Consider the following 14808-nt stretch of genomic DNA (forward strand, 5'->3'; position numbering starts at 1 on the left):
CCTCACAGTAGGTTTGACGTTTACATTTAGTTAAATAGGAAACCAGCAAGTTCAAACAAACAATGGCCGGAAAAAGTTGTTTACCCAAAGTGACAGCACCACTCCCTAAGTGGGGGAAGGGCTATATCACTTGAGGACGAGAGGTGTGAGACAAAGGCAGATGCCGCAGCAAATGCGGAAGTGGTCAGAGTGTGGGAGAAGCCCGTTTTCCCCAGACTAGGCCAGTTGGCATGGCACCACATAGGCTGAGAGGGAGAAATGGAGGGGAAAATCCTCCCCACCCCCCAAACCTGACATCTGGAGAGGGAGAGGCAGGAGAGCAGCAGCAGAAAGGGTCAGTTAGCAAGACAGCTTAGTGCCAGGTCTGATCACCAAGTACTGCATAGGGACAGGGGGCTGGAACAATCTGTACAGTGGGGGTGCTGAGAGCCATTGAACCAAACTGTAGACCCTGTATATCATGGAAACCAGTTCAAGCCAGGGGGTGTGACCCCCTAGTTCCAGCACCTATCATAGGGAGATGGGGGAAAGGAGGGAACATGGCCCCCTTGCCCCCATGTAGCAATCGGGCTGTGGGGGTTTCACATTTTTCACATTTTTCCAGCTGCTGGCAGCGCTAGGACAGTGGATTAGCAACCCCTCAAATGGTGTCAACAATCTCCAATTGACCATCGGCCATTATGTTTGTCAGTAGATTAAACATTTACCCAGATCCTTGCTGCAGCTTCTTAGTTTGATGGTTTCTTTGGCAGGGTCATCGCGAACCAGTGGCCTGAGGGAGGATACGTGTTGTCCCATCACAGTTAACATGCTTAAGGCTCTGGTACACGTGCTGGGAAACAGATGTCATAGTGGACAGGAGGTGGCCTTGTTCAGGGCAGCATTTTTTGGCACTTTCAGGCTCAGCGAGCTAGTACCGGAGTCCTGTAGGGACTCCATTGGAAGGTCTTTGGAACTGTGGGATGTGCACTGGTGGGGCAAGCAGTGATACAACACTTGCACAAGTAAAAGACTGATCAAGGAGGCCGCGGTGACTCCATTATCCTAGGGGAGCAATGTGAGACTGGGGTCTGCCTCATGGAGACTTTGAGGGCATGCATGGTGACATGACTGGGGAGAGATGGTGACAGAAGTCCCCTCACAACATACCAGTTTGTTATGGTATTGAGACGGGGGCCTGATGAGGTTGGGGCTGCCAGCCAAGGAATTTGGTTTCAACTCATTCAGGATCCAGGTGGCAACAGCAGCAGCACAGGTATGAGGGCTGAGGCAATTGGGCATTGGCATTTGGAAACCTACAGAACGTATGTGGAAGTCAGTGTTAATTTGTTGTATTTTCATTCCAAAAGTGGGAAGAAGGGCTATGCAGACAGTGCTATGGGTCTGTGGGCACAGTATTGTTTATTAGGCACATGGGCAGGCATCCAAGTTGCCCAACGGTTCGCAGCTCGGGCTCAGTGAAGCAGTCCTGAGTTGGCACGGAAAGGGGGGCATGTTATGGGACCAGCTGATGCCTCTGCTGTACATCAGCAGGCACCTGATATAACTGTGGAAAATGCTTGGGGAAAATGATTTGGGAATTTGCAAAGAGATGGACTTAATGCTCAGAGCTAAGAGGGACTTGAGGCAGAGCTTGGAACTTATTCCAGGAGTAAAAATTGTATGGTCAAATACATTGCAATGAATGGTCTGGAGGGGAGCTGTGAAGCCCCTCCCCTCTGCCCCAGATGGACGAGGCTAAGAGATATGTGAATAGAGAGGAGGCCAAATTCACGGGGGTCATAGGAAGGTCAGTAAGTTTGCATCCTGACTTAGCAAATGGGGCACCAGAGTTATTTTGGGAGGATGGGGTTCACCGTCAGACTTGGATGCAGACACGTTTTTGGCAGACATTAAAGGGGGCATTAGGAGATATCTGGGAACTCTGGGGAGGAGGCAGTCAAGCCAATTGCTTGCACCTCCTTGTGGCTGATGTCCAGCGCAGGTACTCGCTCGGAAACGGATACAGTGCCCAGATAAATGGCTTAGAGAAGGAGCTAAGGTGGTGTTTGTTAAAGAGGCGGAACAGAGGGGTTTGGAGCTTCTATGATTGGCACAGCAGGCAGCCAATCCCTCTTTTCTTGACAGCCCACCTTAATCCTCCTTCAAGAGGTGGATGGCAAGGCCCCAGCAGCAGGTTGGCTGGGGACCAGGATGGAAAAAGCAGAAGCCCCTGAGTAGATATTGAAATGATCATGGCGTTTACCTGCACTGTACACTTATCCACGAGGTAGTCTCAGACATCTAATAAAGTTGTGGCCTGATTAAAACACATCCTGTAGTAGTTCTGGTATAGCCGGACAACGAGGCAATCATGATTATATTTTCATAGGAATATAGTTGTAGGATTACTTTACTCTCTTCCATTATTAGGATTGTTCTAATAGAAGTGCAGAACATATTTATTCTCTCATACCCATTTTTAATTTGATAAGAAATGGGCATTATTTCATCAGTGGTGAAGAATCAGGCAAGGCCTAGTAAGGAGTTCTTTATTAAACATTGTGTGTGACCTCTGATCCAGACTCCTGCTGTCCTGGGGCTATCATCTTCTCCCATGGGTATCCCCCAGGCTTCTGTCATGAGCACCTCATGCGAATGCACAGAACTCAGCTAGAATACTGACCCAATTGTTACAATAGTATGCCACATGCTACATCTTACCTGTTTTACAAATAATTTTAACAGCTGATTAGCATCCAACCCATCATACCTTCCAGACACTGGAAGTTTCTGGCTAGCCTGGCTAAAGTTATTTATCATGTACACAGATAGAAACGTGGTCCTTAAGAGAGGTGGCCAGAAGTGGATGGCATGTACTTTGGCCTCATTCTGTAGTCTCAAGAGTCTAAGCAGCCTCCAAAGTCTCTTCCATGCTCCCTTTCTTTGTTGGCATCTAGATCTGCCTGGTGCCTATATTACCTGTATGTTATCTGGCTTTCTATGAATGCTTCTTGCTCCTTTGCCACCTGTCAACTAGCTTGCAGTCATCTGGTTATCTCATATTGCTTGTTTCTCCTTTATGATCACTTGATATGACCTGGGTGCTACTGCATAGTACTCCTTTCATCTGCTTTTCCAGTGTCTAACAGATCCACCAGAGGAGCATCTAGTACCCTAGACAGAAAGCCAAAGAACTGATATGGGGGTATTTTGCGGTATCAGGTGTATATGATCTGTACTATCTCTGTCTCCGTCACAGTAATTCTATGGTAGCATCAGTTCTTTATAAGGCCAGGTTGAGTGGTTCGGGTAATTAATTGGTTAGAATGCTCAGCTTGGATAAGAGAGCTGTACTACTATTGATAAAGACTGCCATTTAATGGTCATTTTTACTGGACGTTTTGGCAGAGTTCAGTAGCGAGTCAGCTTCATTTCTTATCTCTGGAAACAAAGGACAAGAAGTTTGATAGTTTCCCCTTATTTCCTAGGGAGAATTTGGCCCATTGGAAAAGGTGGTGTGTTGCAGAGTGCAGTGGCATAGCCGTAGGGGGAGAGCATGCCCAGCACCATGTCCACGCAGCTCCAAGTTAAAGGGAACACTTTGTCCTTCGGTTTTTCGAGGGCGAGACAAGTGCAGTGCATGCTGATTCTACCATGGTTTTAAAACTTCTAAAGCAAAAAACCCCCCACAATTTCCATTTGATAGGTTTTATCTTCAATTTAAAAAGGCATCAAACTCCCTGTAAATGTACCTAACCATTTGTACAAAGCTGTACTGTATGTGGGAGTGGAAATTTCTTCTTAAACCCTTAGGGCAGTCGTATACCAGGAAGGATAATTATCATACTCAGTGGTGTTTCTAGCTGGCAATAGTATTCTTAATTGTTAACCATTCCAGTTTTTTTTTTTAAATCCTGCTATAAAATTTGGCTGAGTGGAGCAATGAATTGCACAGGTTGACTGTAAACAACATGAAGTTCTACAGTATTACCTTGCATTTGTTTTCAGTTAATTGCTTTCGTTTCACCTGGTGACTCCTTGGTTTCATATTATATGAGAGGATAAAAAGAGAAAATGATTAAGAGGTTCATGTGCATGAAAGTTTCTCTAAAATCATATGTAGGCTCTGGGCCACTTTCTAAATACCTAGTTAGAGCCATCTTGGGCTTTTCTGCAGGCTCCATCAGGAAGTATTTGTTTAGTTTTTATAAAGAGTAAGAAAAGAGCCTAACAAGTCACCAGCTTCTTAACATTATTAATGAAGGGAACTGGATAACTTGAGTTGTGACCTGCAGCAATTCCATCTCTCATGATCCCCATACAGGAAAGCAGGCAAATTAAAACACTATTCTCCTCTTTTAAAACACTAAGGGCAGGTCTACACTATAGCTAAAGTCGATATAACTTATGTCGCTCAGGGGCGTGAGAAAGCCCACTCCCACCTCAAGCAACACAAGTTTTGCACTGTCCACCCAGGAGCTATGTTGGCAGGAGACACTCTCCCATCAGCATAGTGCGTCTTCAGCAGACATGCTATGACAGGGCAGCTGTGCTGATGTAGCATTGTAGTGTAGCCTTGCCCTAAGTATCCTTAGAATTCTCCCTAGTTTTCAGATGTTGGGGGGTGGGGGGCGATGAACTTTACAAAATGTTCCTGAATCATAAAATTAAGGAAAGGTGCTTTCTGAGATAATGCCCTGTCAGCAGTTCTCTCCATGTCTTCATTCATCTACTTGAAATTATAGAAATTCTCTTTAGAAAAGCCCATGCATGTGCAAGGAAAAAAGTAATAAAAATCCCCCATCAGTGTTTGTCATCTGAACGGACAGTTCAACAGGCAAGTTTTATATTTCATAGAAGATGAAGTATAATCCTTTTTAGAAAAAAGGATGTGGGGATCTCACAAGGTTAAATGATCTGGAAACCTCCTCGCATGAACAAGTTCCCTAGACAGATTTTTTTTTTTTTTTTTTTTAATTCTAGTCAGGCTGGAAATACCCAGAGGAAAACCTCAAGCCATTTCGTCTCCTTCGATCTGGCTGGAATCAAAAGCTAACCAATGCAGTTTTATAAAAGTGAAAAATAAAGGCTAGAAAAATGTATTGAATATTCTGAGCCTTAGAAAAACTTGGTTTGGCTCAAAGTTATGTCAAACCCTTATTTTAGCCAAACTAATTCCCCTGAATTTGAAGATATAGCACAGTAGCATGTAATGTATTATTCTAGTATTCCTAGAACAAGAACTTTTGACTTTAAATGAGCTTATCTGCTTTGAGAACACCTGCTGCCCATTGTGTGCATGTCACAATGCATCTGAGTAGCAATAGCTGTGCCATTCTGAAAGATGTTTGGTGCAGACAAGTTGCACATATAGGGAAGCAGACTTATTCTAGATCAATGTATAGAGGTGTTGCAATAGGAGTTAAAAAGAATGAGTGCTGTTTTAAAATATCTTTTCAGGTGTCACAGCTTGACAGCCATGTTGGTGTAAGTCACATTTTCAGTGCACCGTTTTGTAATGCTGGATGGAACCTAATGTATCTGTCTCAATAGTTTTTAAATAGTTCTAAAATCCATAAAGCCTCTAGCTTAGGTACTGTGTAGCCCTCATCACTGTTGTATATGAGCACTTCCTAGCTTTTAATGTATTTATCCTCATCCCACCCAGTGAGGTGGGGCAGTGCTATTATGCCTATTTTACAAACGGGAGTGAACGGAACCACAGGCGGAGTATGTGACTTTCCCAAGGTCACAAAGGAAGTTGGTGGCAGAGCAAAGAATTTAACCTGGATGTCTAGGGTTCTATGCTCACACTCCAACCACTGAATCATCTTCCTTCTCTTGCATCCCCATCCAATCCTTTCAATTTGATTCAGCTCTGTTCAAATTGACCCTGATGCTCTGCACAAAGCTGTCTAGAGTTGTGGATGTGTGGTATTCAATTTGACATGGTTTCATCTCACTTGTTAGCAGTAAATAACCCATCCTACTCACCATAAATCCTTAAGTACAGTGTGGCAAGCAGAAGTACAGGAAAATATCAGGAAAAAACTACAGATAAAAAGTCTTTTATCATGTTTTTGCAAAATTATGTGGTCAACTGTGAAAATAGCAATAGTATAAAAACATTTACAGTTAGAAGGAATTGTATTGAAATCAAATCCATATCATTCATTTATTTTACTAGTTTTGCACTTAAGATTATATCGAAAATTTAACTAGATCACAGCTCTGGAACATAAGTCTTAAAAAAAACCACATACGTCATTTAAGTAGAAATTGGTCATTACTATGCCGGCCTGTGTCCAGTGACTAGGTTCTTATTGAAACCATTACAGCATGTACAATAAAGAAAGAAAATACTTAAACTTATAAAAGGAAGTTGTAGCCTACAAAATGAGTCCTCCTAATTAATGACTAATTTGAAAGAATTAAGTTGATTTACTAGTGCAGCAATAAGTTTAATATAAGCGACAGCAATTTGGGATTAAGTGTTACATTAGGGATCTTTGTCACACAGGTTAAACTTGGTTATCAGCCAAAGATGCTCTTTGGTGGCTCTTCTTTAGGCTTCTCAAAGGCTGTTTCACCTCCTGTCCGATCTTGACTGAATATGGAAGGTGCCACAGAGCCTTCTTGTTCTTAAAAATGAAGAACAAAAGGAGTCAATCAGTGAAAAAGATTTATGCCAATAATAGCTGTGCTGCTGGAACATGTACTTTTTCTGTGATGAAATACATCACCCCATTCAAATGCATGGAAATTCAGGACCTATCAAGTGTACTCAGTGGTACAAAATGTATGGGTTTGCAGCACACACAGTTGCATTGCTCAACACTATACAATAGTACTATTGTTCTGAATAATGTTGTAGACTCTCAAAGGCAGTGTAGTTCAATTGCCAAACATCTTGGCCAGTATCTTTAACTTATTCCTCTGAGGAAAGAATCCCTGCAGCTACATTTGAAGCTTTCAAAACAGAGTTTTAAATTCAGAGTATGGGATTTCAAATTTAAATCCCATCTTTCCTCATGACAAACCATGAGCACCAGGTGAGAGATTTCAAGAAGAAATTTCTCTTCTTTCTCCCTGTTTATGTCCTGTAGTCCAAGCACAGCTAATATATATATTCCCCTGACATCCCAGGCATCTCCCAACATAGGATCAAATGCTCTAGTCCTGACTCCTTTTTAAACTCAATGCTTATTCAAGGAAGACACACTGATATTAATTAGGGAGTAAGAACGTGGTTTAGCCCATGTTCCAGAAGTCAAATCCATGGCAGGACTTCACAGCCTGTAATGCTCAGTCAGTATAGTCTGGAGGCAGAGGCTCACTTTGCTGCAGAGCCTTTCACCTTATGAGCTCCAGCTAGTGAGAACCTAATAGGTGGAAGAAGAGTGGGAAGCAGACCAATTCCTGCCCTTCGTCTCAGGTGATCCACACAACCAGGGCAAAATATATGAGCATTATCGTGCCTGCATTTCAGCAGAGGGTTCTGCTAGTTTTACATTTATGTGCCTTAATGCATATACTGTACTCCTTGGAAACATTGAATAAGCTCCATTTATTATTAGAAAAATTTCTTTTTGCTGTACACGAATGGAGGTTGCCTGAATGAAACTAGTTTGGCGGGTGTTTAGAGAGCTTGCACTTCAGCTGGGATTATCAGTTAAATTCAAGTTTTACTTTGAAGATTGCTTTAGCATTTGTAGTACTGTAAACAGATAAGAGATTTACCGCATTGCTTCATGACTTGGTAGGTTTTGGATTTAATTTGCTGGTTGGTGGAGAGCTTTCCTCTAGCCCCTTTGAGATCTTCTTCCTTCACTGGAGGACGCTTCTTTTTCACGGGGGCTGCCTAAAAATATTGACAGATGGGGAGATGTCAGTATTTCAAGTTACAGAACATATAGGAGACAAAGATGCAACATATAGAACTGTTATCTAACACATACTCTATATTCCATCTATACCTACGCTATATTGTACACACAAATGATCAGCGTCCTTGTACAGCACATACAGATAACAGTAGGCAGCTACATTGCACACAGATGGCAAAGAAGAAAAAAATGTGCTACCAAAACATTCATCTTCCTGAACTAGATGTTGAAAACACTTGCCCTAGTAACCCGAGAACCATTGTTATGTTATAATTATCTTGAGATGACATAACTTTTGAAAGACGGAGTGGAAGTGGTTTATCATCATATCTACCAAACTTTGCCTTGTGCCTAAAGACCAAACTGGTAGTTAAGGAACCTGAGTCTAGGTTTGGAAAGCAAAGAGGAGAAGAAAGAGGAATCTAGATCTCGACTTACAAATATGAAGACATGTCCATTAATCTTTTATGCTGAGGGAAAGATGCCCAGGAGTGTCAGCATACCAACTGACAAAGTTGGAATGGTTCAAACCATTGTGGTAAAATTTGACGTAGGCATCAGACTTTTCACTGCAGAGTTAACTCAGGTGATCAGCACCTGGGTCTGAGCACCCAATTTAGTCTAGAACAGGTGTGAGCAGCCATCCTGTAAACTGAGTTAGTGTCATTACACTGATACTGCACTTACCCAGGTGTGTTGCTAGGACTTCCAGGGTGTCAAGGTTCCTTCCCCACTCTGAACTTTAGGGTACAGATGTGGGGACCTGCATGACCATCTCTAAGCTTAACTACCAGCTTAGATCTGGTTTTGCTGCCACCACTCCCAAATACTAACTCCCTTCCCTGGATAGTCTTGAGAGACTTCTTCACCAAGTTCCTGGTGAACATCGATCGAACCTTGGATCTTAACACAAGGAGAATTTAACCATCCCCCATCCTTTCCCCCACCAATTCCTAGTGAGTCCAGATCCAATCCCCTTGGATCTTAAAACAAGGAAAAAATCAATCAGGTTCTTAAAAAGAAGGCTTTTAATTAAAGAAAGAATGGAAAATAACTTTACAGGGTAATCAGATTCATAATGCCTAGAGGAACCCCCTCTAGCCTTAGTTTCAAAGTTACAGCAAACAGAGGTAAATCCTCTTAGCAAAAAGGAACATTTACAAGTTGAGAAAACAAAGATAAGACTAACACGCCTTGCCTGGCTGTTACTTACAAGTTTGAAATATGAGAGACTTGTTCAGAAAGATTTGGAGAGCATGGATTGATGTCCTGTCCCTCTTAGTCCCAAGAGCGAACCACCCCCAAAAACAAAGAGCACAAACAAAAGCCTTCCCCCCACCAAGATTTGAAAGTATCTTGTTCCCTTATTGATCCTTTGGGTCAAGTGTCAGCAGGTTACCTGAGCTTCTTAACCCTTTACAGGTAAAAGGATTTTGGTGTCTCTAGCCAGGAGGGATTTTATAGTATTGTACACAGGAGGGCTGTTCCCTTCCCTTTATAGTTATGACACAGGGTCATCTCATATGGTTCTTAACACTGCAGTAAACTGAGCTGCTCTATGATTCTTTCCCAGTAAATTCTGGGAGAACTTTTCTGTCTTTCTGAGCACATGGGGGGAATTGTGGGAAGATATTGGAAGACTACCAAGCACTCCAGTGATTTAGACCTGGTCTACATGGGGGGTGGGGGTAATCGATCTACGTTACACAACTTCAGCTACATGAACAACATAGCTGAAGTCAACATACTTAGATCTATTTACCGCGGTGTCTTTACTGTGGAAAGTCGACTGCTGATGCTCCCCCATTGACTCCACCTGCACCTCTTGCTCTGGTGGAGTACCAGAGTTGATGGGAGAGCGCTCAGTGGTCAATTTATCACGTCTTTACTAGACACGATAAATCAACCCCTGCTGGATCGATTGCTCCGGAGGTAAGTGTAGACGTGCCCTTAGCTTGCGTCTTCACTGTGAAGTGGGTAGCTTATCAACCCAAGGAAAAGCCTCACTGAGGCTTTGACCTGCAGCCCAAGATGGGGCACCTACTCTGGGTTGAAAGCACCACTAAAACATGGGTCAGAGGATTGTGTGTGTGTGGAGATTAGGGGCAGCACCAAAGTAAGAGTTTGGGATAACTGCAGTGAAGACATACCCTGAGTCTAAACTTTTTAAGTGTTCATTATTTATTTCTCTAGAATTTGTTTTATGAATCTTTCTACTGACTTGTGAATCAATAATATTTTGGAGAAAAATTCTGGTTGGACTTCATTGATCTAGATTAAATATTTGTCCATAAAATTATTAGTCTTTTGGTAACTAAAAGACCGTTTTTTCCCATCCAATCTCTTCTTTTGCCTGACCAGAGAGTTTGTATAATTTAGTAGTGCAAACCAAGCAATCACTGGTATTGGCTACAGGTTCTGAACATATTTAAGTATCTTAATTCATAATCTGGAGTGAATAAATAAATGATGAATAAAATCTCAAGTCCTACAGCAGAAACAGGAGTAACTGAGGGTTACCATTTACCATATTTTTGCAAGTACTGTATGTTGTACAGTTCTGATTTGTCTACCTAGACTTCTTCCAGCCAATGAGCATGGTAATAGCTGAATGCATCACCGTCAAAAGAGGAAGTTGTAGGAATGACACAACATTGGTCAGTGTCAGTCGGTCATACACACCATTCCTGAAAGTCTTGCCTTCAGGGTGCTATTTCAAGGATGACAAACATGATGCCACCACTCCCTTCTGGCATGGAGTGCACAGTGGTAACTAACATACAGGCATACAATTAGATTAGTCCAACCCCATCCTCACAAGAGAAGCAACTGAAGAACTAAAAACAATAGCCAAAGTGTTTGATTTAAGAGTAGTTGTGTATTATTTGAGCACCAAAAGCCTAACACACTGTAGCTAGATCCTCTTTCCTTATTTTAACTTTAGTTAGTCATTGCTGTCTGACTACAGAGAACTTATCTTGGTGGAAGGGGGACAATGGATGAATTTCTAGAGATTGGGGACAAAAAAGAGAGACCATGTAATTCAGGGGAATGGATTCTCTTGACCCCAAGCGTGAGAATGATTTCAATAGTCTGTTCCAAGCAGCATCCACCCTCATGACTTTTGGCAGTGGGAAAGTTGGTTGTACTGGAGACTGTTGCATGTTCTCTCTTGGCTACAAACACAGAAGAATGCCTCAGCATAGCTTGCATTTAATGTCACTGAAATTTACTGTGGGAACCAAAATGTCCTCAAGGCCTCTGGGGAAAGTGTTATATAGCCAGCCAAAGAAAGCAAAAGGCATAAAACCTAAAAAAAAGAAATCTTTTTAACAGCATTTCTCAGCAAGTGGTTAGTGCCATTTATTAACTGATTATTCAAGAGATATGCTAAGTATCTACTATAGGCACAGGTTTTATGTGTATGTCTGTATTGGTATTTGTCATGCAGTGTAAATTATTTATATACCTCACAGCTCCACAACTGGACAATGAAGAGAGTAATACACAGGCCTTTTAGTGTGGGTGCAGGGGAAAACTGGTTTCATGAACAGAGTTAGCATGACACCTGCGGAATCCCTTCTTAAATCTTAAGTGCCAGGCATCAGGATTTCCTAATTTACCATGGCAGAAATCACTAACTCTAAGGCTTTGTCTTTACTGCCAAAAATGGTGTGTGTTGACAGCAGGGTAATGAATGTGCATTAGCTATCCCACTGTAAAACCCTAGTGTAGGAAGGCACCTGTAGTTTTTACCATGTGGGTAGTGAAGACAGCCTAAGAAAAGAAGCTTCAGGCCTGTTGGCACTCTGGGTATTATTGTGACTGGCAAAGAGTAGAACTATTTTCAATTGCTTGCCAGTCACAAGTGACAGGATCTTAGCCAGAAACTATTCTTAGTAGGCAAAACAATCCAGCCTTGGTTTATCTCCAATTGTCAGTAGCACAAAGTGTTAGTTTACAAGATCTGCAACATTGCCTTCAAGTCTGTTTCACTTGGAATAAAGAGAATAAGCAGAACTGAATTCTTTCCTAATGCTTCTTAGGATTCTTTTCTCTAGCCTTGCAGTATTGCTCCTATAAAGCTTTCTTACCATCTCAGCTCTGTCACAAAACACTGTCCATGAGGAAAACTGTATGCAAGTATACATTATTTGGGCTCTTTATACATTCAGAGCAATCTTGAAATTGAGCCACTCTTAGACATACTTTAAAATGCATAGAGTCGGAGAACGATTTTAACCTATTGGTTACACGGTACATTTGAAGTTAAGTGAGTACTTTGGGTCTTAAACATCTATTTTATCTTTATGTCTAGAATTTTTAGTCCCTCATACTCATTGCTTTTCTGTATTTTGTTATAATGAAGCCTCATTTTACATAGGGAACAGTACACTTCAAGGACGTCTTCTCCTCAAGGAGATAGAGCAAGAAACAAAAAGTTAAACCTATAAACTAAAATCCCACATTTACACATTCCATAGCCTTTGGGATTAGTCTAAAAGTAAAACAGGAATCACCTTTACATTTAAATCTATCACCATATCTGCACAATCTAGAGGGGGGGGGGGAAATCTTTCCTTTTCAACAAATGTGGTTAAAGCTCAAAAGTATAGTTTACATTCTTGTGTTAATTTGCAGTTGTTCCAGTATAGGAGAAGTTACTTTTTGGTCACTAGCAAAGTCAATGATTTGAGAAAATTTTCAGTAACACAAGGTTTAACAAAGCATAAACTGTCAAACTACTCAACCAGAAGAATCATTAAATAGTGCAATATTTGTCAGATGTGGCGCAACACACCAGCCAACTTAATATCGTTCCATACCTGTGACATTGCTGGGGTGCTCATCCAATATTAGTGCTCTTAGAGGCAGTTTTTCCCTTGGATCAGCTCCGAGTGCACTCTGCAGCAGCCTGGTTTTCTCTTGACTTATATAGACCATTAACATGAAGTCATTAGCTGGGTCATTTTCCCAAACCAGATCCCAGAATGATTCAGGTTGACACAGGCTGCTGTTTTGAAAGGTTTATTCTTAGAGATGACTGGGGTTTGTAGAATTTACTGACCTCCCTGGCTGGAGCTGGATGAAGCTCAGAACTGACAAGAGGAGACAGCTGCAGTAGTGAAACTGAGTGGATGGAAGTTCAGTACACTCTACTATAACAAATAGTTCTTCCAGGGGAACCTGCTGGGGCTCTATTTATAACTTTAAAAGGCAATGCTTTGTTAGGGACTCTTCTGACTTTGTGAATGCGTCTGATGGGAAGGCTGACAAACAAATTTGGAGGGGGTTTGGTTTCTTACTCTCCCAGTGTTATCATAACGTGCTATAAAACCTACAATTAGGAGTATGACAATGTCCAATGCCAAATAACCTTACTTTTCTGCTTAGGTCTCGGCCCTAATGTTTTCTTTTTGTTAGTGTTGCATTTCAAATACTTGATATTATTTGATCATTAGAATTCTTCCAATGCCAAAACTTGATTTCCTTGATGTTCCTTTGCTCTTAAGACTGCTAGTTTTTAAAATTCCTTCTAAAGAGAAAACAATTAGAATCCTCACAAGTCAAGAGAATGGGAAGTTAAGTGTTAAGTAAGAATGATAAATAACAAAGCAGGCTAGGTAACTATTTTTGTACTTTGTCAGCAATCACAAACCTTTTCTTTTAAAAAGATATCCCTAATTTTTCAGTGAAGAATTTTTATTTATAGGTTATAGCAAAAATCATTTCAAATTGTGTTCTAATTCTGGTTAGTAGAATTGAATTGTATTGTATTTATACTAAAGTTAAATTATATTCAGGATGAAAAAAGGTATTTAACGTCTGTGTTTGGATCAGCTGCGGGTAAGAAACACCCAAAGTATAAAATCTGCAACCGGCAATTTTAAAATGGAAAGTTCAAATCTGCAATGCTACAAAAACATGCTTTTGCTATAAAATAGATATTTACTGGAATACTAATAGCTTCAGTTGAGGACAACTTCATTTTGTGTCTTTTCTCAAGCTTTGTTCATATATTGTTTAGTAAACAACAAGCAGCACAGGCAGTAAAACTAATTATAAAAACATTATACCAGCAAATCACCACTTTACCTGCCATTTGTATTCCTTTTCCATATTCTTTGGCTGGCTTTTAGACTTAAAACTCTTCATGGGAGAGAATGCGACTTTTATGTTAATTTTCTGCCTGGAAATAATGAATTACTAATAGCATCATAAACACTCAATCATCTATTTCCTTTTTTATATATTTTAAAAAAATCAGTGGCTTAGTATAATAAAGACTTTACATTCTCCCAAATCCTAAGCTTTTGCATCATTGTTAGACTTAAGTAATTCCACATTGGAAAATAAAGTTGGTATCAATCCACTCCAGTTTTACCGTATTAAGAGATCAAAAAAAAAAATCCTGATTTAGTTTTCAAAAATCAACTGAATGCATGACCTTACTGATGCAATTTATCCAAAGCAGAGTTTGAGATCACATTAAAAATGGTGATATAATTTTAATAATTGAAAGCAGTAACTGATCTAGTTAAGAATTCAAAACCTGCACTATGAAAGAAATTGTTTTGTTTCTGAATCTGATAAACACCTTATTTAATCTCATTAGTAATTACACCACTCAGCCCCAAACAGGAAAATCTGTGCTTACCTGACAGTTTCCTTTTTTCAACTATGAAGATCCACAGACCAGTTACAATGGGTACTTCAGGCTGCTTGTAGTTTGAGGGAAGAACCATTTTGCCAGTCCTTGCCAAGAGAGGACTGGCCAGCCCCCTGAAGCTCCCTTCAGATGAGACAGCTTCCTCAGGCAGGATAATTCAATTCTACTTCCTAATTACAGGTTGCGTTAAGAAGAAAAAGCACAATAATTTCTCTTACTTCTGAGTATTGAGATAATTTTCCTTAACAAAATAAACGTGAATCTTTGGAT

The 14808-nt window shown here is 40.8% G+C and overlaps 1 protein-coding gene across 2 annotated transcripts in view; it reads right to left on the bottom strand.

Moving 5' to 3' along the window:
- Nucleotides 1–6034: 6034 nt before the first annotated feature.
- Nucleotides 6035–14808, bottom strand: part of LOC120368814 (musculoskeletal embryonic nuclear protein 1-like) — a 105051-nt gene continuing 96277 nt past the window's right edge. Inside the window, exons 1-3 of one of the 2 annotated variants that reach the window (XM_039481400.1) lie at nt 12695–12844; nt 7723–7843; nt 6035–6623 (exon numbers count right to left, since the gene is read on the bottom strand). In XM_039481400.1, coding sequence (XP_039337334.1) covers nt 6517–6623; nt 7723–7843; nt 12695–12718 — 252 coding nt within the window. In that variant the 5' untranslated portion in view covers nt 12719–12844 and the 3' untranslated portion in view covers nt 6035–6516. Of the gene's footprint in view, nt 6624–7722; nt 7844–12694; nt 12845–14808 lie in introns of those variants that run through there. The other variant, XM_039481401.1, reaches the window with a different exon arrangement.

This window comes from Mauremys reevesii, linkage group 7 (genome assembly GCF_016161935.1).
Source record: "Mauremys reevesii isolate NIE-2019 linkage group 7, ASM1616193v1, whole genome shotgun sequence".
In the NCBI taxonomy this organism is placed as follows: Eukaryota; Metazoa; Chordata; order Testudines; family Geoemydidae; genus Mauremys; species Mauremys reevesii.